The sequence below is a fragment of the Oncorhynchus tshawytscha genome, linkage group LG05 (genome assembly GCF_018296145.1).
Source record: "Oncorhynchus tshawytscha isolate Ot180627B linkage group LG05, Otsh_v2.0, whole genome shotgun sequence".
NCBI classification, from domain to species: domain Eukaryota; kingdom Metazoa; phylum Chordata; class Actinopteri; order Salmoniformes; family Salmonidae; genus Oncorhynchus; species Oncorhynchus tshawytscha.
The window spans coordinates 19343620-19368505 of NC_056433.1; the positions used below are offsets into that span (position 1 = coordinate 19343620).

The following is a 24886-nucleotide window of genomic DNA, read 5'->3' on the forward strand; positions in this document are numbered from 1 at the left end:
CACCCAGGCCATTAGTTTTAACAGCTTTACAACAATGCACACTGTTTACTTTAGTATAGGATTACATGGACGTGAGTTTGTTCACATAATGTACCCATTTAAAACAGACGTGGCCGGGGGCGGGGCTTCCTCAGGACCTACCCTGTCCATGGAGTCATCGTCAGCCCCATGGAGTCTCAGCCACTTGATCAGCTCTGGGTCACCATGGCTCACAGTGGACCGGCTCTTCTGGCTCACAGATGATGTAGGCATATCTGTCACACACATAAGTACAACTATAACTAATCATAGTAGACATATCAAATCATATGAATTGTCTGTTTCCTGATGTTTGTGTTGTACAAATAATTCCATTAGGCATTTAAAAAGCAGTATTTTTTAATGCTCTTGTGCTCTCAGATAAAGGTGTGCACTAGTGTATGTTGGGATGTGCTCACCGATGGGTTCTGAGCGGATCCTCAGTAGTTTGATCTCCTGTTCCCTCTCATCCAGCACATGCTGGAGAACAGCCTGGTACTCTCTCTCCCTCGCCAGCAACTGCTCCATCAGCCTGGGATGACACAGCAGGGAGAGAGGAGGGGCGGGGGAGACAGGGTCATTCAATGAGGAAACACAGTACTACTAAACACGGCTACTGCAGGCGCCATGATGAAAATAAACATATTTGTGTTTAGGCCCTTCTATATGACATAATTTACATTGGTGAGGAAATAATGTGAAGCTACAGGCAATATCCACTACTGATTGGTCACAGATGTGGAGTTAGTAGCAAAGATTGTTCATGACTTGTTGGAATAAATCTCTGATTTTGTGTCTGACAGTCATTATCATTGTTATGACAGCACGATGACCCACCTGTTGGTTTCCAGCTTCATCCTGCCTAGTTCCATGGTGACGGAGCACTGAGCATTATGGGATCTGTTTGAGACGGTGGAACTGAGCGTGCTCACGCCGGAGGTGGCAACCGTGTTGTCATGGGCAGTGTTGGGAGGGGCTCTGCACTGATGGGCGGAGTTATCCTCAGGCTCCACGTCATCGTCAATGTTATCCTGGTCGGCCGGGTCATCCTCCGAGGCCAGGCTGAAGTGGGGCCTTAGCTCTGGGCAAGGACACGTGTTATATCTTTACACCTTTACAGCAATACTAGCAATATCATGAAAACTAGTTAATATCCAACAGCTAAACTGCACCTTGAAAGAGGTAACATGAAAGATTAAGACAGCAACATCACAAGCCTCAATAAAGATCCCTCTATGATTAAAATAATCTTTAAATGCAATTGTTATAATGACATCTGACTGGTAGACACATATTCTTGTTAAATGCCCCATTTACATAGTATCTAGTGCATTTCTGTATTCAAGGTTACACATATATGTTATGATTAGATTGGGGCACTGTTCAAAGTCATACTCTTATGTTTAGCTGGCAACCAGTGTCCTGGTTAAAATGTCATTTAAAACTCTGCGGCTGGAGGCACAGCTATTACCTGGCACCAGGATGGTGATGGCAGTCTGCACCGCTTTACGGATGATATTGTCCAGGGCGAACATCCAGTGGGGCTTGATGTTGTGGTTTCGTAGTACTTTGTTTACCTGGCGACGCATTGGTCAATCAATCACAAAGACAGACAGACAGAGACAGACAGACAGAGACAGACAGACAGACAGACAGACAATCCATCCATTAATAAACAGCTACACATGTACTACGGATATGTATGCATCCACATCTACCAGTATCCATACATTCGTGGAAAGGAAAACAGGCTTGACTCCAGCGGGTGTCTGTTTACATTGCGTGTGGTGGTTGCAGATATCTGAGATATCCCCCTATATAATGAGTGTATGGAAACAGCATTTCCCAGAAAAAAAGAGAGACAGCCATTTATAAAAAGCCATGCATTCTGGAAAATCCAAGTGTGAAAAACAAGTTTGTATCGTGAATTGATAGTAATCTTTCGCAGACAATGTACCCTATAGACCAGAGCTGGTTTCATATGTATCCACTAGGGGGAACCAGAGCTCAGTATTGACTGAGGCAGCTTCAACCTCTGCCTCCCACAGGCAGCTACAGGCTAGTGTCATTTCATTTGCATAATTGTATTTGGGAGGCAGAGGACAGAATCAGCCTCTTTAAATGATGTGCTTTAAGCTGACACATTTCCCTTCTATTACCCTTTCTTAAAGGTCAAAAGTGTTTCACAGTCAATTGTCTGAACTGTTTGTTTAAACAGCATGGTGACATAATTCAGCTGTGAACAGTTTACGAAACCCCCTTGAATCATTCTTCAATGTCTCCGGAGCCTTTGGTCTATACAAGGACAATTTCAATTCCAACCCATTCACAGTGGACAAATAGACAATGGGATATTTTAATTATCATAGGCCATGTAATGCTTATAGAGAGACCTACTAATAGGTGAAGAAAGGGCACTTACTGCATCCTGGAACCCAAATAGCACCACTTGTAGTTGGCTAATGGCCGTGCTGTCAAAGTCTAGCTCTAGTTTGAGCTGCGAGAGGGTGTTGGCTATGATCTTCCTGTCCGCCATGCGCACAAAGTCCCCCAGACTGACCACCAGGGTGGAGATATGCTGATGTCTCAACTTAGTGTCCGATGTCTCAGAACCCTGCACAGACAGGGGAGAGACAGATGGAGAGAGGGGTGATGAGAGGAGGGTGAAGAAAGGAGTACATATGATAAGGGTTTTGTTTTACCCTGAGAAAGCCCCTCATCTAGCCTGGTCCCAGATCTGTTTGTGCTGTCTTGCCAACTACTATGGTCATTGTCATGCCGCGTGACATACCAGGGAAAAAAACTGAACTGGGCCCAGGCTACCCCTCACCCTGTCCACTACTAGACTAGATGCTTACTGACCTGTTTGAGAGCCTCCACAAGGTTGGACACCACCTTGTCTCTGTCCTCAGTGAGGATGCAGTGCAGAGTGGCCCTCCTCTCGCTGTCCTTCCTCAGCATGAAGAAGCCAGAGTCCTTCTCATCAGGAGATGGAGGAGCACTGTGGTCCTCAAAGTTCTCCACTGGGATACTGGTGGGGAACACAGGTTAGATTAAAAAGACCTCAGGTTTAATTTTTTTTTATACAGGAGAACAACAAAGTTCCAAATATTACATGACAATCTTTGGCATCGTGGTATAAATGGGATAAATGACTCTGTACATTATCTGGAACTAATGTACTCCGTAGATGTACAAGATACCTACATTGTCCATTATTTCCAGATAATGTACAGAGAGTCAGCGTTTATCTCTTTCCTCCAGATTGAGTTTTTTTGGCATTGCTTTTTGTCAGATGAATTGAGATGGCAGAGGTAGAGGTGCAGTGTTAGTGTGTTTTTCTGATCTCAAACACAAAATTCTGGAGTGAAAATGCTAGCTTCACAAATACATATGGTGCTGACTGTATGTTGTGTTACCTGAGGAACAGGGAGCGGGTAGCTTTGACGTCCCGATCACTGTAACACTTGGTGCTGGGCTTGAAGCTGAAGGGGTTGGTGTTGAGGTCGTTCTCAGGGGAAACGGAGCCGTACTCGCTGCTGCTGCTGGTGTCTTCCACCACCACAGGCACTGGCAGAGAGATGCTGCGCAGGTACTCTTGAGGGCACAGAGACAGGTATAGGCAGGTGGGCACAGTTACACCACTGTTACACAAAGAAAACCAGAGCTTTTTGGTTCTTTTACATTACAGTACTACTTCTGTGAATGAATCATCTCAGAGTAGGGTAGTCAACATGACAATTGGTTTAGCCTAATGTCGTTAGGTGCAGACTCAGTGTGCTCTAAAGAGGAAGCAGCTCAGAAAGGCGCTCAAATTAACTCACCTGAACCTCCTGGTGTCAGAGCTGAGGAGAAAAACAGAGATTTTTTTATTCCATGATATGAATTGTGCAGAAACAACAACAAAAAAGTATCTACAACATAAAGTATCTAATAGCAATTGTCTTTCTACTCAGATATATCTATATTCTACGAACTACTTCATTGATTAACCGGTGACGCATTGTCCTAGCTACCTGTAAAGCCACTCTTGCCCCTCTTCTTGCGGCTGGTGACGGTGAGGAACTCATCAGTGAGCAGGTGCAGGGCGGTGGCCCTCTGGTCGGGGTCGGGTTCAAAGCAGCGTAGGATAAAGGCCTTGGCCTCCATTGACATGGAATCTGGGATCTCAGGATGGATCTTGAACATGCCAACCTGTAGCCAAAATAAAACAGCACAATAATGCTAGATCCAAGGGCCTAACCTGCAGCTGCAGCCAAGATGAAACCCAACCATGTTAGAGCTAAGGGCCTAGCCTGCAGCCATGATGAAACCCAGCCATGTTAGAGCTAAGGGCCTAACCTGCAGCCATGATGAAACCCAGCCATGTTAGAGCTAAGGGCCTAACCTGCAGCTGCAGCCAAGATGAAACCCAGCCATGTTAGAGCTAAGGGCCTAACCTGCAGTCAAGTCAAAACAACAAGTCAAGTGACCTAGCCAAATCACCTACCAAGTCTTAGTAAAGCTAAGAGCATACAGGACAATATGCTCCATATGCTAAGAGCATACAGGACAATATGAAGGGGACCTCAGAGATGGCAGTCAGTCAGAGGAGAGTTGGCTTGATTGAGGTGACATTAGTTAGTGGGTAAACTGATCTCTTGTAACCCATAGCTCTGTGGCACAGTAACACTATGCAGGTGAGCTCATGCCATCATAGTACAGGAGGTCAAGTTGACAGTGAAGGACAAAATGCAGCAACTCCAGGCAAGAAGCTCGTCTGATGATAGGCACTACAAATTCCAAACATTGCTTCCGAATGTAGGCTTGAGATTAGGAATGTAATGCCCCTCCCAGTCGAAACCTTCCAAGGTGGTGCAGGAAAGTTTGTGAGGATTGTTGCCAAATGCGTTCTCATCTGCACAACAAGCCATTGCATAGTAAAAGCATTGACCAATGATGAATCTGCACTTTAAGTCACACAGGATGACACAGACAGAATAGCTGCTGATAGTCTTCTAAAAGATGGCTACATGTGTTGCATTAGTGATCTATACAACCTGCTACAAAACAGTGGTTTAAAAGCACTGCAAAATCCACAGCAATTTACTACTGTAATCAAATCAAATTTTATTTGTCACATACACATGGTTAGCAGATGTTAATGCGAGTGTAGCGAAATGCTTGTTCATGGTGGTGTGGGGGCTGTGCTTTGGCAAAGTGGGTGGGGTTATATCCTTCCTGTTTGGCCCTGTCCGGGGGTGTCCTCGGATGGGGCCACAGTGTCTCCTGACCCCTCCTGTTTCAGCCTCCAGTATTTATGCTGCAGTAGTTTATGTGTCGGGGGGCTAGGGTCAGTTTGTTATATCTGGAGTACTTCTCCTGTCCTATTCGGTGTCCTGTGTGAATATAAGTGTGCGTTCTCTAATTCTCTCCTTCTCTCTTTCTTTCTCTTTCTCGGAGGACCTGAGCCCTTGGACCATGCCCCAGGACTACCTTACATGATGACTCCTTGCTGTCCCCAGTCCACCTGGCCGTGCTGCTGCTCCAGTTTCAACTGTTCTGCCTTATTATTATTCGACCATGCTGGTCATTTATGAACATTTGAACATCTTGGCCATGTTCTGTTAAAATCTCCACCCGGCACAGCCAGAAGAGGACTGTCCACCCCACATATGCTCTCTCTAATTCTCTCTTTCTTTCTCTCTCTCGGAGGACCTGAGCCCTAGGACCCTGCCCCAGGACTACCTGACATGATGACTCCTTGCTGTCCCCAGTCCACCTGGCCGTGCTGCTGCTCCAGTTTCAACTGTTCTGCCTTATTATTATTCGACCATGCTGGTCATTTATGAACATTTGAACATCTTGGCCATGTTTTGTTATAATCTCCACCTGGCACAGCCAGAAGAGGACTGGCCACCCCACATAGCCTGGTTCCTCTCTAGGTTTCTTCCTAGGTTTTGGCCTTTCTAGGGAGTTTTTCCTAGCCACCGTGCTTCTACACCTGCATTGCTTGCTGTTTGGGGTTTTAGGCTGGGTTTCTGTACAGCACTTTGAGATATCAGCTGATGTACGAAGGGCTATATAAATAAATTTGATTTGATTTGACATGTCTGTCATTCTGTCCTGCATTCAACATGATCTCCATCACACTCCGCAGACCACCCAGTTGAATCACTAGCTCTAGTGTTTAATGGACTACATATGTCCGGTCTATGGAATATTGCTGATGAGGGAAACACTTGAAATTTCCACTTCAGATTTATACAAGTGGAAAAAGCTTGAGGAGGGCTCATCAGTGGAACAGAGACTTAAAACAACACAAAGGATAGACTGTATTACACAGTCTATCTCCAGGTACTAGGTCTAATCTCACAGTTGGATAAGTATGTAATCCAATCACACTTATTTTTTTGAGCTAATAACCACAAAAAGTTTCGCTTTTTTCCATTACAAACACAGTGCTGACAGCATGCTATGTTTGGGATAGTACTGTCCTGGTGATTCAACCATGGAGGAATGTGCCTGGAGGCGTGTAAGGACAGCCATCTGTCATGATCACTGCTGTGTATATTCCCCTCTAAGCCGACATTGCGACGGCTCTCAATGAACTACACTGGACTTTGTGCAAACTGGAAACCGCATATCCCGAGGCCGCATTTATTGTAGCTGGGGACTTTAATAAAGGAAATCTGAGGAAAACGCTACTGAGATTTGATCAACACTTCTGTGCTACTTGCGCATCAAACACTCTGGATCATTGCTACACTCCCTTCCGGGATGGCTAAAAGGCCCTCCCCTCCCTTAAACAGGAAGTACCTGTGGTAAGGACTGTTCAATGTTGGTCTGACCAATCGGAATCTATGCTTCAAGATTGTTTTGATCCCATGGAATGGGAAATGTTCTGGGTCCCCTCCGATATTGACGTATATACACTGACTAGGTGACTGAGTTCATCAGGAAGTGCATAAAGGATGTTGTTACCACTGTGATGATTAGAAATTATCCAAACCAAAAACCGTAGATAGATGGCAGCATGAAAATGGGAACCACTGCATTTAACCACGGCAAGGTGACCGGGAACATGGACGAGTACAAACAGACCAGCTCTGACCTCCATAAGGAAATCAACGAGGCAAAATGACAGTACATGGAGTCGCAATTCAATGGCTCAGACACAAGATGTATGTGGCAGGGATTCCAGACAATCAAGGATTATAAAGGGAAAGCCAGCCAAGTCGCAAACACCTTCTTCGCCTGCTTCGAGGAAAACACTGAGCTGGAGACATGGGCCACTGCCGTTTACAAGGACTGTGAGCTCTCATTCTCTGTGGCCGATGTGAGTAAGACATTTAAGTGTGTTAACCCTTGCAAGGCTGCCGGCCCAGATGGCATTCCAAGCCGTGTCCTTAGAGCTGGTGCAGACCAGCTGGCTGGAATGTCTAAGGAGATATTCAATCTCTCCCTATCCCAGTCTGTTGTCCCCACTTGCTTCAAGATGTCCACCATTGTTCCTGTACCCAAGAAAGTGAAGGTAACTGAACTAAATGACTATCACCCTGTAGCACTCACTTCTGTCATCATGAAGTGTTTTGAGAGGGTAGTTAAGGATCATGTCACCTCCAATTTATCCAACACCTTAGGCCCACTACACTTTGCATACCGCCCCAACAGATCCAAGGACAACGCAATCACCATCACACTGCCCTGGACAAGAGGAATACCTAGGTAAGAATGCTGTTAATCGACTACAGCTTAGCCTTCAACACCATATCACACTGCCCTATCCCACCTGGACAAGAGGAATACAGGGAGGAGGTGAGAGCCCTGGCAGAGTGGTGCCAGGAAAATAACCTCTCCCTCAACATCAACAAAAGGAAGGAGCTGATCGTGGACTTCAGGAGACAGCAGAGAGAGCACACCCCCATCCACAGGGCCACCAAGTTCCTCGGCATGCACATCACTGACGATCTGAAATGGTCCCTTCACACAGAGTGTTGTGAAGAAAGCCCAACAGCGCCTTTTCAATCGAAGGAGGCTGAAGAAATGTGGCTTGGTCCCTAAGACACTCACAAACTTCTACAGATGCACCTTTGAGAGCATTGTGTCGGGCTGTATCACCGCCTGGTACGGCAATTGCAAAATCCACAACCGCAGGGCTCTCCAGAAGGTGATGCAGACAGCCTAATGCTCACCGGGGGCACACTGCCTCCCCCCCAGGACATCTACAGCAACTGGTGTCACAGGAAGGCCAAGAAGATCATCAATGACCTCAGTCACCCGAGCCACGGCCCGTTCACCCCGCAACCATCTACAGTACAGGTGCATCAAAACTGTGATGGAGAGACTGAAAAACATTGTTTATCATACTGTACCCTGCCCTGAACCTTAGTCAGTGTTACTAGCCAGCTACCACCTGGTACTTTACCCTGCATCTTAGAGACTGCTGCCCTATGTACACTACCATTTGGGGTCACTTAGAACTGTTCTTGTTTATGAAAGAAAAGCACAATGAATCATGCTTCACCATCTTGCAGTCCCAAAGGATGAATCTGGATTTGGCGGATGCCAGGAGATCGCTACCTGCTCCAATGCATAGTGCCAATTGTAAAGTTTGGTGGAGGAGGAATAATGGTCTGGGACTGTTTCATGGTTTGGGCTAGGCCCCTTAGTTCCAGTGAAGGGAAATCTTAACCCTACAGCATACAATGACATGATGATTCTGTGCTTCCAACTTTGTGGCAACAGTCTGGGGAAGGCCCTTTCCTGTTTCAGCATGACAACGCCCCCGTGCACAAAGCGAGGTCCATACAGAAATGGTTGTCGAGATCAGTGTGGAAGAAACCCCATCGAACACCTTTAGGATTAATTGGAATGCTGACTGCGAGCCAGGCCTAATTGCCCAACATCAGTGCCCGACCTCAATAATGTTCGTGGCTGAATGGAAGCAATGTTCCAAATTATAGTGGAAAGCCTTCCCAGAAAAGTGGAGGCTGTTACAGCAGCAAAGGGGGGGCCAAATTCATATTAATGCCCATGATGTTGGAATGAGATGTCCGATGAGCAGGTGTCCACATACTTATGTATGTATGTATATACAGTTGAAGTCGGAAGTTTACATACACCTTAGCCCGATACATTTCAACTCATTTTTTTTTTTTTTTACAATTCCTGACATTTAATCCTGGTAAAAATTCTCTGTCTTAAGTCAGTTAGGATCACCACTTTATTTTGAGAATGTGAAATGTCAGAATAATAGTTGAGAGAATGATTTATTTCAGCTTTTATTTCTTTCATCACATTCCCAGTGGGTCAGAAGTTTACATACACTCAATTAGTATTTGGTAGCGTTGCCTTTAAATTGTTTAACTTGCATCAAATGTTTCCGGTAGCCTTCCACAAGCTTCCCACAATAAGTTGGGTCAATTTTGGCACATTCCTCCTGACAGAGCTGGTGTAACTGAGTCAGGTTTGTCATCCTCCTTGCTCGCACACGCATTTTCAGTTCTGTCCACACATTTTCTCGAGGATTGAGGTCAGGGCTTTGTGATGGCCACTCCAGTACCTTGACTTTGTTGTCCTTAAGCCATTTTGTGACAACTTTGGAAGTATGCTTGGGGTCATTGTCCATTTGGAAGATCCATTTGCGACCAAGCTTTAACTTCCTGACTGATGTCTTGAGATGTTGTTTCAATATTTCCACATCCTTTTCTTTCCTCACGATGTCATCTATTTTGTGAAGTGCACCAGTCCCTCCTGCAGCAAAGCACCCCTACAACATGATGCTGCCACCCCCATATATATATATATATTTTTTTGTGTGTGTGTATTGTTTTGTATTGCTAGGTACTACTGCACTGTTAGAGCTAAAAACATAAGCATTTCACTGCACCTGCGATAACATCTGCAAATATGTGTACGCAAACAATACAATGTGATTTTACTTGATCTATTTCTGTATCTGACATCACTACGGAGAGAAATAAGTCAGCAGAACCATACATCACAATTAACAACAGAATGAGGGTGAAATCATCATTCAAAGTCATCATTTTGATAGAGATACTACTACATTTTAAGCTAGCCAGACAAAAACACCATTCACCAATGGAAAGTGAACTAAGGTCAATGAACTGAATTTGAATTGATCTCTGACCTTGAACATGGCGGCCTGTGGTTCGCCCAGCTCGTAGAAGGGTGGTTTCCCAGTGGCCATCTCAATGATGGTGCAGCCAAGAGACCAGATGTCCGCAGGCTTGCCATAGCCTCGAGGGCCTTTATCTATGATCTCAGGGGCCATGTACTGTAGTGTCCCTGCAAAACAACACACCAAACAGACAGGAAATTATACAAATATCAGCTACTAGTTACAAGTTGCATTTGTAAAAATGTGCATATCAGTGCTGATTCAAGAAAATCAGGTTTTCAAGTTCAAGATTTAATGCAATAATCAATGACAATAATAAAACAAACACACGAGAGATAAGAAGAAATAGGAACACAATAAGTAAGAAAGTAAGCATACTATATGTAGGGTCAGTTCCAATACCATATTTACAATGTGCAGGGATACTGGTGGGATGGAGGTAAAAATGTATAGGGTTAAGGTGACTTTAATGAGGTTGAACTCTAGGTAGGGCTGCAAAATTCCTGAAAATTCAATAAATTCCCTGGTTTTCCAGAAATCCTGGTTTAATTAAAGTTCCTGGATTTTGCAACCCTAGCTCTAGGGCTACGTTTAATTCTGTGCAAGTGAAATTCTGCTAAATGCTAGCCTGTTTCAGTAGTATAGCCTAATCAACAAAGAAGAGCTACATATTGTAACTCTAGATGAAGTGAGTCTATTTAGGTCTAATTATAGCCTACTGTAAGTGGAGCTTCAAAAGAGCTTTTAAAAAGGTAAGCTAAGTGCTATGGTGAAACTGGGAGAGACACATTGACGTATAACTTAAACAGGACAAACTGACTGTACTGGATGGTTTCAAGATGCGAAGGTGCATCTCTATGCTCCAATCAGATGGTCTTAACAAATGGGTCAAGTTGTGCTATCATTGGCTGCCACAATGTCAGCGCTGGCATAACCCTGGCATCTTGACCTGACCACTCTGAATATCAACGGCAGGCTATTCTGAGATACGTAATTTACAGGATGATGAGCTAAAACAAGATAAATCCTCAAACACACAACACAAATAGTTTCTTCGAGATTAAATCTCAGCAGAACTATAATTGTAAATAGTGAGTGGGATCACTGTTTTGGTTGAGGCTTCAGCCCATTTTCAAACAACCTGTTCCACCAGGTTGACAATGTAGGGAGAGGAAGCTCAGTGGTTATACAGACCAGTACATACCAGTTGTTATAAACCCAGTCAGACAGACCAGTACATACCAGTGAAAGTCTCAGTCCATGGGTTGATCCCAGCCAGCCTTTTAGAGGTACCAAAGTCAGATATCTTCAGAACTCCGCTATATGTGTTTATAAGCACATTATCACCCTGTGGATATAAAGACAACCAAGAGGATTATAAAAGATCTCCATTCCAAGTAATCTCCATTCATTAGACTTAACCCAGTGACTATGATAACAGCCTAGTAATCTAAGGTATTTCCTAGAAGGCGATCAGCAACAGTTGTTACAGTGGGCTTTATTCACCACTTGACGTAAATGGCTGTTAAGGTCATTTGATGAGACACTATTGAGGCAGAATTTAGAGGCCTATCTTGTCCTGGGTATGTGAGAAAGAGTATGCTAACCTAAATTAATGTTTCTATTATGGGATTGTAGTGTGGTCAGTGTGTTTTATTATTTATGACTGAGATTGAGTTATGCCATGTCACGTTAACCTTCCGGTAGGATGATAAGGGGAAGTCATCATACTAGAGCCAGGCGCCACTTACAAATCAAATCATTTCTGTACCACCGACATGAATGTGGCCTCCCTACTGTCTAGGCGCATACTGCACATTGGCCAAAGGCTTTGAAATAGACCAGGCTTCACCTTGATGTCTCTGTGAGCAATCTGGTTGTCATGGAGGTATTTGAGTCCCTCCAGGATCTGTCTGGTGTAGAAGCCGATGGTGGGTTCGTTGTTCTTCAGAGGGCCCCATTTAGACCTCAGCAGAGCAGACAGGCTTCCTGGAGGCAAACCACAGGACAAAGTCAAATACATATCAATACATTCTGGTTTACTTTCAGCAGGACGGTAGTGTATTCAATCAGTAAGCCAGGATACCTATTACATAAATCAGACAAGATATGTGTTTTTATTTGTTTCTAGGTGTAGTGGAGGAAATGTAGTTGCTTCTTGTTGTCTTTCACTGAGTAAAGATCCAACATTGGCTTATAAGAAATGGTTGGGCATTGACTAGATCATTTTACCTTTCTAATGCTGCACAGATAGCCCTCTTACCTCCGGGAACCTGCTCCATGAAGATCTTGATAAAACCATTCTCGCTGATGGAGCCCAAGTACTGCACAATGTTCTTGTGCTTCAGATGTTTGTGAAGGGCAATCTCCTCATGGAGGGGCTGAGAGTACCTTGGACAGAACATCCGCTGTTACATCTCCCAGGAGAAAGAGCAGGATATTCTCTCTCGCTCTCTCTCACTCACTCTCTCTCACACACACACACACACACACACACACGCACACACACAATGGTCAATTCAAACTAAAGAGGATGAAGACACTTTACTGAGAAATAAATGTTCAAACTTCACACCATAAATAATAAGACTAGATACATTCTTCCACTATTCTACTGAATCAGACACTTATTAGATCGTTTTCCCCCCTGAGAGGATACTTCAGAGTTTCTTCTTAATGATTAATAATAATTATTCACACATTTGAGTTAGCCCATGAGAGCCCTCTAATGACTTGTAATGTGATGAGTGGAACAATGCGTGACAGAGGAATTTTCTGGGCTGATTGGGCTCTGAAGGAGTCCCATAATAAGCCAGGAGTAGTTGGAACAATGAGTAGACCAGAGATGGTGGTGGAAGGCAGTGCAGCGCAACGCAAGGCAAGGAAGTGGAGTAGAGTGCTTGGTACACTAGTTGCTAGGCGACCATTTCCCCCCTATTCTTTTCATTGCCAAGTCACTCGATCAGGTTTATAGTACAGTGCTGCTTGATGGTATGTGAATCCTACAGTGCTGGTCATTAGTTTTGCTATAAAATATTAAAATAAACATAAAATCCTTATCTAAACCCCAATTCATAATAAAGACATTCCAAGTAAATTATATATTTTCATTGTTTATTTAACAAAAGTGGTTTATTTAACTCAGATTTGATGTGTGCAAAAATATGTGAACCCCTTCAGTCAATAGCTTGTGGCACCTCCATTAGCAGTGATAACTTGGAGTAAACGTCTCCTATAGCCAGTAATCAGTCTCTGACATCTGTTTTGAGGGATTTTTGCCCACTCCTCCTTACAGAACTCAGCCAATTGAGTGAGGATTGAGGGGTGTCTGGCATGAACTGCCCGCTTCAGGTCCTGCGACACCATCTCGATTGGATTTAGGTCAGGACTTTAACTTGGTCGATCCAAAACATAAATCTTCTTTCTCCTGAGTCATTCTTTGGTAGATTTGCTTGAATGCTTTTGGGTCGTTATCTTGTTGGAAGACCCATTTCCGGCCCAACTTTAGCTCCTTGACTGATGGCCTGACGTTCTGTTCAAGAATCTCCTGGTATACCTCAGACTTCATGGTTCCCTTAATGATGTGGAGTCATCCAGGTCCAGAGGAGGAAAAGCAGCCCCAGATCTGGACATTCCCACCACTATGCTTGACTATTGCGATAAGGTTATTTTGGTGGTAGGCAGTGTTGGATTTTCGCCAAACATAGTGGTGTTGATTATGACCAGAACAGTCCATTTGGGACTCATCGGTTCAGAGAATGAACTACCAGAAACCTTCAGGTTTGTCCAGGTGGTCTTTGGCAAAGTTAAGATGGGCAGTTTGGTTATTTTTGAGAGCAGAGGCTTCTTCCTAGCAACCCTCACATGAATGGCATTTCTATTCAGTGTTCTTCTTATTGTTGTTGAAGCATGCACAGTTACCTGAGATGCAGCAAGGGAGGTCTGCAAATCTCCAGATCTTATGTGTGGGTTGGCTTTTACCAGATTTATTATTGTTCTTGTGGCTCTTTTTATTTTGGAAGAGCGTCCACTTCTAGGCTGAGTTGCTGTCATGTTAAATGCTCTCCAATTGTAAATGATTTGCCTCACAGTGGAATGATGGAGCTCAATCTTTTTGAGATGATTTTATAGCCTTTCCCAGACTGATGTGCTCTCACAACCCTCCTCCTGAAATCCTCGGAGATCTCCTTTCCTCTCAGCATGGTGTGCTTTGTGTTGACCTGGATGGGTAACACCAAACTGACCAGGTTTCTTATCTCTATTTATCAGAGTCCCATCCAAACTCTTTCCTGACAATCTCTCCTTTGATTGGTTCATTTGGTACACAATTATTTACTTACCCACCTTACTCTACTTACCTACTTGATTTAACCAATGCAACTTGGGGTTCACTTATTTTTGCAACTGCACTAATTCCTTTTTAATGTTGTTTTTCTACTACACACATGATTTCCTCTACACCAACATATGGCATTAAATATAAACCTGTTTTGTCAGAACAAAAAGACTGGTTCTGATTAGATGAAGATTTCATGGTAAAAACCAAAATAATCTGTAATTGCACAAGGGGTTCACATATGTCCCAAGGAAAGGACACACCGCAGGAGAGCAGGTCTAGCACAGAGCTAACACAGTGGACGGCTCAAACGACTGCTTTGGCGCCCCTTCTATCTGCCAATCAAATGACCACTCTCAGGAAACCACTTCAGTTGTTATGCTCTGAATTACCACTCACTCACTTTACATAACGACACGGGGACCTTTTGCTATACAGCCTTCCATTAGCAAAGTGCGTGATAAAAAGACAGTGAAAGTGTCATGGATGGGGGAATGGTAGAAGCTGATTGGTAGGGTCTTTTTGGAGAAAGTCTAGTTTACATGTTCTCTTACCTGCTGTCTCTCTCCGGTATCTCCTTGATGGCCAGCCGCACCTGGTTGCTAAGGTCCCGGCCGGCATACACTACTCCAAACGTCCCTTTTCCCAGAACCACCCTCTCTCCATGCTCATTATATTCATAGTCATACTGAAGAGTCAAGCACAGGAGGACATTATGTTAAAGATGACATTGTGTTGCATGTTAACTTCAAGGACCATTACAATCTAGAGTTATAACAGGGATATATAGGTATATCTAAGAACAGGTGAGCTATAAAGTGACAGTTGTGGCTGGGTACTAACTGATAGAAACAAAGGGAAATGTGAGCTTTGCAAGGTATGGTCCAGATCAAACAGTGTTCAAAAAACTATTGGGGCATCAGATCTGGGCCATGCTAGTGTTTGGCAGGAAGAGGCTGTGTCATTGTTTCTGGGTAATTATTCACAGGTAATTGTTTTGTCGCACCACTGGGAGAACAGGTGAATAGAGGGACAGTTGCTTTTTATACAGTACACTCTGTTGGTTTCTATTGCATGAGCAGCGTGACCTACTTTCACACTGTAGGAAGTTGTCTCTAACCATTTCAACACTTTACATGGCCTTTATCTGGTTTTATATAGATTTTGAAAAACAATCGGAGAGACTGTTTCTGCTGAATACATCCTAGCTCTTGTATACATATACTGTACATCAGGTAATTCTGTTGGAAATAACATAGAAATAAAAGAATGTGGCTAGAAAAGGAGTATCCTTCTCTCCTCCTTCACCTCTAGGGCGTCAATGTCACACTCCCCCTCTTCCGGGCCTTTCCATGCTTCCTCTGCGATGCTGTTGACCAGATCACAGAACCTGCAACACACAGAGCAGTCACATCAGTACCGTTCCACATTTGAGATGAAATACTCAATTTACACCCACACAAACACCAGATAACCTTCACCACACTTAAAAATATGTCACAAGAGCAGTCGTGAAATAACACAGAGCCCAGACAAGCAGCCTTTCACACACTCACAAACCCCCATCACACCAGCACTGACTCACTGAATCACACTATGGAGCTATTGAGACTGGCTAGCTGTGCTTCGGTTCTTCTTTGTGAGAGTCACAAGTCTACAGTACAGACACTCCCTTGGAGAACAGCTCATGTGCTTGTGAGATGGCGCAATCACGGCACAGAGGGACAGACAGACCTTTTGCAGTGCATCTCTGTGCAGAAGTAGATCTGAAAGTCCTCTGAGTTGTGTAGCACATACAGGAAGGCACTGCGCTCGTCAAACTTGGAAATACTGAGGAAGATGAGTTGACAGTTAGAGAAAAGACGACAGGTGAATTCACATGACATCTATAGAACACTGGCATAGACTGGATGTCTAGGTGTAGCCAGAAACTTATGAGAAATCATTCCAGTAGTCTCTAAGTGCAGAAGCTTTTTCTTTTCACCAGAGCTGCAAGACTCTTACAACCTAACTATGTTCTTCATTCAATCACATACAACAAGTTACAGTAACTCTGAAAGAATGAATATAACTCTGAACATTCATTCCCACACACACACATACACACTGTTGAGTCTCCACCAGTGTTCAGCTGAGCGAACAGGGATTTTAAGCCAGTTAACTAAGGCCAGGGTTGAGCGGAGTGGACCAGAGCAGAGAATGAGTGGTTGAATTCAGCCCACCATGGCACACTGCTGCAGCCAAGGGAACTGCCATTGTCTCCTAGTACACTGGAGGGCGAGTGGGCAAAAACAAAAATACGCTCCCTAGCAACATCTCACAGAGGCCCTCTGAAGTGGGAGATCAGTTGGAGGGGGAAGGAGGGAGAGGCATTGAGGGACCATCTCTGACTAATATTGCCGTGGGAACCAGGTGGCCACATTATAATCTGTTATGTTGTTGGCATAAGTTACAGAGGAGAGTAGAGGAGAGAGGAGAGTAGAGAGCAGTCTTTATTGCCCATACATTACAATGAGTGTGTAGAACAGGACAGCTGTGAGATCACCAACCTGACACCCCGTACTGACATGGCCCTGAAGTTCCACTCATGGACCCCCCTGTGCTGTTAGAACGATCAGAAAAACATGAACATCAGTACCTCTGGTGACTGATTAAAATGTGTCAGGGCAGAGAGAGACAGAGACAGAGAGAGACGGACATATAGACAGACAGGCAGGGCTGTACTCCAGGGCTGTACTTCTTTTCTGAGACACAAAGCAAAGACACAAGGCAGTTGTCACACACTCTTCCTGTGGTCAGTAACTTACCTTGTCATCAGGGGAAACATGCCAGATGGAGACAGTGTTCTCCTCCACATCGTTGTTTATGGACAAGTACGAAGGCAGGTAGACTTTGGTGGGCTCCAATATCAACACCTGGAAAAAGGACAACCAATAGGACATCAAGACATTTCACAATAAAGCAGAGAAAATAAACAGTGTAGGAAAACTGCCCCAGCTGGTACCACTGTTATGGTTGATGTAGAGCACCAGTCAAAAGTTTGGACACACCTACTCATTCAAGGGGTTTTCTTTATTTTTACTATTTTCTACATTGTAGAATAATAGTGAATACATCAAAACTATGAAATAACACATATGGAATCATGACGTAACCAAAAAAGTGTTAAACAAATCAAAATATATTTTATATTTCAGATTCTTCAAAGTAGCCACCCATTGCCTTGATGACAGCACTGCACACTCTTGGCATTCTCTCAATCAGCTTCATGAGGAGTGCTTTTCCAACAGTCTTGAAGGAGTTCCCACATATGCTGAGCACTTGTTGGCTGCTTTTCCTTCACTATGTGGTCCAACTCATCCCAAACCATCTCAATTGGGTTGAGGTTGGGTGATTATGGAGGCCAGGTCATCTGTCAAATAGCCCTTACACAGCCTGGAGGTGTGTTCGGGTCATTGTCCTGTTGAAAAACAAATTATAGTCCCACTAAGCACAAACTAGATGGGATGGGGTATCGCTGCAGAATGCAGTGGTAGCCATGCTGGTTAAGTGCCTTGAATTCTAAATAAATCACTGGCAATGTCACCACAAAGCACCCACACACTATCACACCTCCTCCTCCATGCTTCACGGTGGGAACCACACATGCGGAGATCATCCATTCACCTACTCTGCGTCTCACAAAGACATGGCAGGTGGAACCAAAAATCTCAAATTTGGACTCATCAGACCAATGGACAGATTTCCACAGGTCTAATGTCCACTGATCGTGTTTATTGGCCCAAGCATGTCTCTTCTTCTTATTAGTGTCCTTTCGTAGTGGTTTCTTTGCAGAAATTTGACCATGAAGGCCTGATTCACAGAGTCTCCTCTTAACAGTTGATGTTGAGATGTGTCTGTTACTTGAACTCTGAAGCATTTTTTTGGGCTGCAATTGGAGGTGCAGTTGACTCTAATGAACTTATCCTCTGCAGCAGAGGTATCTCTGGGTCTTCCTTTCCTGTGGCGGTCCTCATGAGAGACAGTTTCATCATAGAGCTTCATGGTTTTTGGGACTGCACTTGAAAAAACTTTCAAAGTTCTTGACATTTTCCGGACTGACAGACCTTTATGTCCTAAAGTAATGATGGACTGTTGTTTCTCTTTGCTCATTTGAGCTCTTCTTGACATAATATGGACTTGGTCTTTTACCAAATAGGGCTATATTCTGTATATCACCCCTACCTTATCACAACACAACTGATTGGCTCAAAAGAAGGAAAGAAATTCCACAAATGAACTTTTAACAAGGCACACCTGTTAATTGAAATGCATTCCAGGTGCTAACTCATGGAGCTGGTTTAGAGAATGCCAAGAGTGTGCAAAGCTGTCATCAAGGCAAAGGGTGGCTACTTTGAAGAATCTGAAATATAAAATTTATTTTGATTTGTTTAACAATTATTTGGTTTCTTCATGATTCCTTATGTGTTATTTCATAGTTTTGATGTCTTCACTATTATTCTACAAAATAAAGAAAAACCCTTGAATGACTATTTACTGGGACTGTATATGTCTAACTGTCAAGGTCAAGTCTAAACAGTGAAGAATCCCAGGAAGGAAGGCAAAGAGAGCATGCGACACATACCGGGAAGCGGACAGACGAGACGTCTTTCTTTGTGGCCTCCACCAGGAAGTCCATCCAGAAGTCCACCAGTTCCTGTTTGGGCGGCGGCTGCTCTACAGACGGCTTTTTGAAGTGCTGGTAAATCAGGATGGTCTCCACAAGAGAGCGCAGATACCTGGGTTGCAGTCAACACAGATGATAGCTTAAAAGAAATGTAAAAGGCCTTCGACTGCAGGAAAAGAAAAGTCAGTTAAACAGAGCTAAATATGTTTGAATAGATTGTTTAAATCTTGAGCACCAAAAGAAAATAGGCCACTGACTGACTACGAAAGACGAAAGCACATTTAAATTGTGCAAAATAGGTTGAAATAAGTTCACTATATGTTGAGCTTTAAATGTAAAAAATTAAAAACACCCTCGCTCACCAGACAGGGGCCTTCAATTTGAAGAGTTTCTCGGAGGCCTGTATGACCCTGGTGTTGTCACAGGCCAGGATGCTAGCCCCCAGGAAGAAACCCACATCCCAGTAGCTCTGCAGCTTATCTAGGCTGCCCTTCTTCCCCAGTAGGCTGCTCAGCTTCACTCCTGGAGAGAACAACAAGGTCAGGTCAGGGACATATTATAACAGTGGAGGCTGCTGATTGAAGACGGCTCATAATAATGGCTGGAACCGAGCAAATGGAATGGCATCAAACACAAAGAAATCATGTATTTAATACCATTCCACATATTCTGCTCAAGCCCTTACCACGAGCCCGTCCTCCGCAATTAAGGTGCCACCGACCTCCTGTGTATTATAATAATATAAAAGAAAGATACTCCACACTGTTGAATCCTTCCGTTTTATTGTGCAACGTTTCGAGATACTGTGTCCTATTTTGACCTATTTTGTGTTATTTTTATACCATGTGTTATTTAAACAATATGGCCAGAGGAGGTGTGTTATATGGCCAATATACCATGGCTAAGGGCTGTTCTTACGCACAACTAAATACAGGAGAGCCTCTGGACATATCCCATAGCTGTGGTATATTGGCCATATATCACAAACCTCTGATGTGCCTTAGAGCAGTAAAAAAAAGGTTTTGTCATACCCGTGGTATACGGTCTGATATACCACGGTTGTCAGCCAATCAGCCTTCAGGGCTTGAACTACCCAGTTTATAATTCTTCACAGAGATCAGATACTTAGCGAAGGAGAACACAATGGGATGTACTGCACAGCAGGGGTTTGGGAATAGGCTGGGCACTGTAGAGCTTACTCTTATGTCAAGCATTTCACCTGAAATGTAGATTGGAGAATCTTAGTAGGTACTTGCCATGTTGCTACTAAATTGCAGAGCGATAATGGGGCATGGTTGTTATTTTTGGCCTCGCTGAGGGAAGCTGCCACTACATGTCCTGCTCAGGCAGCCCAGGACAGGGCAGATTAGAGGAGAGCAGGGGGGGGAGCAGGGACTTGGAGGAGGCCCACGGTTGATTCCCAGGATTGTCTGTCCTGTTTCTCACATTCCTGTGCTACTTTCTGAGCCTCAGATTTCACAGTAAACACAGGGGATTGGGAGCCAAACAGCACAAAACTCAGGCAGCTCAAGGCAAATCATTAGATATCAAGGAGAATAAAGTGTTAGTCAATACTCACCGACTTTGCGGAGCTCGAAGGAGGCGTCAAACTGGTGTCCCGCTGCCAGGAGTAGAACGGCGTAGTTGATGCCAGAGTGTAGTGTCGGCTCAGACTCAAACCCCTTCTTAAACCTGAGAGGAACGACAGAGAAGCTAACTTAGAATCACCAATATTACACACTATGCTTCATTTTTAAATCAGACATGATGTTCCTACAGTAATTGCTGAAGTGTCCTTAGTGAGAACTTTTCATCTCCCTAGTTTTGTAAAAAGCATCCAAAAACAATTACAGCCTTATTTGGCTGGGTGCACAGAGGAACCACTTGCACAAAGCTTGGCACTCGCAAATAAAAACCCTAATTTACTTAATGAGCAATCTGTTCCACTGAAGGAATGAGTGTGAATAACATGAGAAGGCTCTCCAAAGACATTGTCTGGGTTGGAACAGAGGACAAGGTTGCCCGAGGGGGAGTTATTCTAATGAGATGCCATAAATCGTCTCGATGCAAGACATAACCATTCCAGGAAGATCGCAATTATCTTCAATTTATCAATGGTGGTGGTGCCGTTTCAAATCAGCTTCTGCCAGACCTTGCAGCCTCTCTGCTCCATGTCAGATGACATAGATGTTCATTATCTGTAGTTGAGAGGTGGTCTTTGCTACTCTGGCTAGTGAGGAGTGAGAGGGGAGTGAGAGGTAATGACTCATCAGCAGCCAGGCTTTCACCAGTGTGTGTGCGTGTGTGTGTGCAGCTCTCACCAGGCCGTGCCACTGTCCCTGCTCTCTTTGTCAGCGAAGTGGGACTCCAAGAACACGTCCTTGTAGATGCGTCCCACCAGGCAGTAGATGTCTGAGGCCACCTGGTTGTCAGCCTTCACCAGGGGCAGCATGATGTCCAGGGCCTTCTGACGGTCCCCCGGGAGGTTCCTCCTGAAAACAAGAGTTCCAAATTGTATCCTATTTCCTTGTGCACTACTTTTATAGGGAATAGGGTGTCATCAATCGGGCAAGGATAGTGCATCAAGGTAGACCACCGGTGGCGCGGCGGTCTAAGGCACTGCATTTCAGTGCTAGAGGTGTCACTACAGACCCTGCTTCGATTCCAGGCTGTATCACAACCCCATAGGGCGGCGCACAATTGGCCTAGCATCGTCCGGGTTAGGGTTTGGCTGGGGTAGGCCGTCATTGTAAATAAGAATTTGTTCTTAATTAACTGACATGCCTAGTTAAATAAAGGTTCAATTTTAAAAAATGTCCTAACTTAAAATTATGCCTTCTCCAAGGTATGCCCTACCTTCATTTGGAAGATTTTGAGTCAGCATCCAATGTAGGCCTATCACTGATTTTAGAATATAGGCCTATTAACTTTGCCTCTACCTCTCTGGATGTTTCCTTCGCCAGGTAGGATATCCCATGACACCTTGCGAAGCAGGTAAAACTCCCAAATTCCGGCAACAACTAATGGCGGACGGAAGTCACCTCTTCATAGAACATTTTCAAGAATAAAGAGGAATAACTTTGTGGAATGTGAGTTTTATGTTTATTTAATAACAAAATGTTAAAATGTTCAACAAATTACTTTTTTTTGTTGTTGTTTATCAGCTGTTTAGCTAGAGGAAAAGCTGAACTAACCAATTTTAATTGTAAATTCAGACGTGCAAATTATGAAGACTTGAACAGTGAATTGGTGAACTAGCAAGCCAGCTAATTAATGACAGATGGATGTTAATTAAAGCATAGGAACTAGCAGCTTTTTCCAGGGAGCCTATCCAGAGGGAATGGGAATAGGGCACCTTTAATGGAGGCTGCAGCTCAGGCTGCTCTCCGCTCCCCAGCTTTCACTTCACACTAGTGTGTGGCTGAACGGCAACTGGAGGGGGGCGAAGCTAAGCAGTGAGTCAGCCTAGCCCACTCCAGTCATCCAACAGTCAAACATGGAGGGGAAGGAGGGAGGGAGTGCAACAGGAAAGGTTTCGACATTTACATCCCTGCTGCTGCCGTTTTCTCACCAATTACTCAACAGAAAACTCTGCTTGTCAGACATGTTTAAAAGAAGAGATGTAATTATAATCATCCATGCCTCATTGTTGCAGGATAATGGCAATATTTCGCTATGGTGCACTAAACTGCTGAGTCATGCACCACCTCTAGTTGGGGGAGACAAATGGGCTGCTGTCTAAACAAACAAACAGACTCATGGCAACCATCTTCATTTTCGGGCCATTCAATGTTTTCCCAATTATGCAAAGAATGTGCAACAGCTTTATTAATACATCTCTTTGAGCGTGTGAAATGTTCTCGTAACTGGCCAGACACCAATGTTGCGTTGTAGCATGCAGGAATTTTCCAATGGCTCCGAAATGATAGAGCAACTTGCTTGGAAACCCAGTGTGCGTTTACAAGTGAGGCGGCACGTTAAAGATCAGGCAGTAAAATACTTTCCAAGCTGAACATGTGGGATGTTCCGACTCAGAGCACAGACACACATGCTCAGCACATGCATGTTATGTGTGTGTGTGTGTGTGTGTGTGTGTGCGTGTATAAAAAAAACCCAGGTGTGACATACTGGGGGTCTTACCGATTCAGTGCAAAGGCATGGTGGAACTTGACATGGGGATTGGCCACAGGGTCGAATGTAGGAAGCTTCTCCAAGGTCTCCACCAGCTTCACTATGGATTCATAATCCTACATTACAAACAAGCATAGAAAAACAGATCGTTGGATTGAAAATCATGTACCCACTCAGCCACATCTTGGTTTCTATAGTTTACATGAAACCTAAAATATCTATGTCCTTGTTCCCTTACAAAGTCACTGCTTTGGGAAGGACATTGTCAGCTTCTTCAAGTACTTCAATAAACAAATGTCCCCTCTTCCACCATTTTTTGTCCAGTATATATTTATCTAAATCATGTTGAATAATTCAGCCTCTCCTTGTATCTCTTGTTGTTGACATCATTTATTAATGTGATGGGTGGCTGCCTATGGCTGGCAGGGTGGGAGGGTGTAGGGTGAATGGCAGGATGGGAGGGTGTAGGGTGAATGGCAGGATGGGAGGGTGTAGGGTGAATGGCAGGATGGGAGGGTGTAGGGTGAATGGCAGGATGGGGATGTAGGGTGTAGGGTGAATGGCAGGATGGGAGGGTGTAGGGTGAATGGCAGGATGGGAGGGTGTAGGGTGAATGGCAGGATGGGAGGGTGTAGGGTGAATGGCAGGATGGGAGGGTGTAGGGTGAATGGCAGGATGGGAGGGTGTAGGGTGAATGGCAGGATGGGAGGGTGTAGGGTGAATGGCAGGGTGAATGGCAGGGTGGGGCAGGATGGGTGTAGGGGTGAATGGCAGGGTGGGAGGGTGTAGGGTGAATGGCAGGATGGGAGGGTGTAGGGTGAATGGCAGGATGGGAGGGTGTAGGGTGAATGGCAGGATGGGAGGGGGAGGGTGTAGGGTGAATGGCAGGATGGGAGGGTGTAGGGTGAATGGCAGGATGGGAGGGTGTAGGGTGAATGGCAGGATGGGAGGGTGTAGGGTGAATGGCAGGATGGGAGGGTGTAGGGTGAATGGCATGGCAATGCATAGAGAACAGACTGCAGTGCAGTTGCAGATTTGCCACAGGAAGATGACAAAAAGTTAATCTGCAGCTTTCCACTGGAAGCCCAAGATAATTTTATCTCAGAAGAATGATTTTGTTAGAAAATGGATTGAGGGAGGCCCTAAAACATTTATGCTGAGGCATTTCAGTCTATCTAAATGGCCCATGCCGATAGCATCTGACAAGCTGAAGAAGGCTAAATGTACCTGGATGTCCCTGTAGGACAGAAGCAGGTTGATGACGATGTCAGCTGAAAGGCACTCTACGTTGTCCAATCGTTGTTGAATTCGGCTGAGTTCCGAGGCCAGCTCCATCCCTGTGAACAATTCCCGCGCTTTCCGAATCTCGTTGAGAATAGTTTCTCTGAAGTATTGGCTGTGAAGGGGTACCGGAGAGATTCACAGAGAGATGTTATTTCACACTAGAAATCAAGTTTTCTGCAAATAAACCATTATTATGTATTGATGTGACTTTCTGGGGAAATAAATATGAGGAATGGGGATAGATACAACCGTTTATAACTGAAAATAATGTATCTATTCCTCTGAGGCAACTTTTGATATAGGCTACAGTGTCTTTGATCTTGCC

The 24886-nt window shown here is 44.4% G+C and overlaps 1 protein-coding gene across 2 annotated transcripts in view; it reads right to left on the reverse strand.

The window, feature by feature from the left end:
- The window catches only part of LOC112250094 (mitogen-activated protein kinase kinase kinase 5), a 57827-nt gene that overhangs the window by 2445 nt on the left and 30496 nt on the right, over positions 1-24886 (reverse strand). Inside the window, exons 5-28 of one of the 2 annotated variants that reach the window (XR_002953490.2) lie at positions 24505-24673; positions 23287-23393; positions 21468-21638; positions 20726-20838; positions 19509-19668; positions 19105-19258; positions 17288-17395; positions 17030-17082; positions 16215-16310; positions 15789-15870; positions 15035-15168; positions 12408-12535; positions 11997-12133; positions 11387-11492; positions 10154-10311; positions 4035-4212; positions 3843-3863; positions 3438-3615; positions 2881-3049; positions 2441-2632; positions 1490-1595; positions 856-1099; positions 438-550; positions 95-254 (exon numbers count right to left, since the gene is read on the reverse strand). Coding sequence is in view for 1 of the 2 variants with exons in the window: in XM_024419956.2 (XP_024275724.1) it covers positions 142-254; positions 438-550; positions 856-1099; positions 1490-1595; positions 2441-2632; positions 2881-3049; positions 3438-3615; positions 3843-3863; positions 4035-4212; positions 10154-10311; positions 11387-11492; positions 11997-12133; positions 12408-12535; positions 15035-15168; positions 15789-15870; positions 16215-16310; positions 17030-17082; positions 17288-17395; positions 19105-19258; positions 19509-19668; positions 20726-20838; positions 21468-21638; positions 23287-23393; positions 24505-24673 (3190 nt within the window). In the remaining variant the exon portion in view is untranslated. The remainder of the gene's footprint in view (positions 1-94; positions 255-437; positions 551-855; positions 1100-1489; positions 1596-2440; positions 2633-2880; positions 3050-3437; positions 3616-3842; positions 3864-4034; positions 4213-10153; positions 10312-11386; positions 11493-11996; positions 12134-12407; positions 12536-15034; positions 15169-15788; positions 15871-16214; positions 16311-17029; positions 17083-17287; positions 17396-19104; positions 19259-19508; positions 19669-20725; positions 20839-21467; positions 21639-23286; positions 23394-24504; positions 24674-24886) is intronic. The other variant, XM_024419956.2, reaches the window with a different exon arrangement.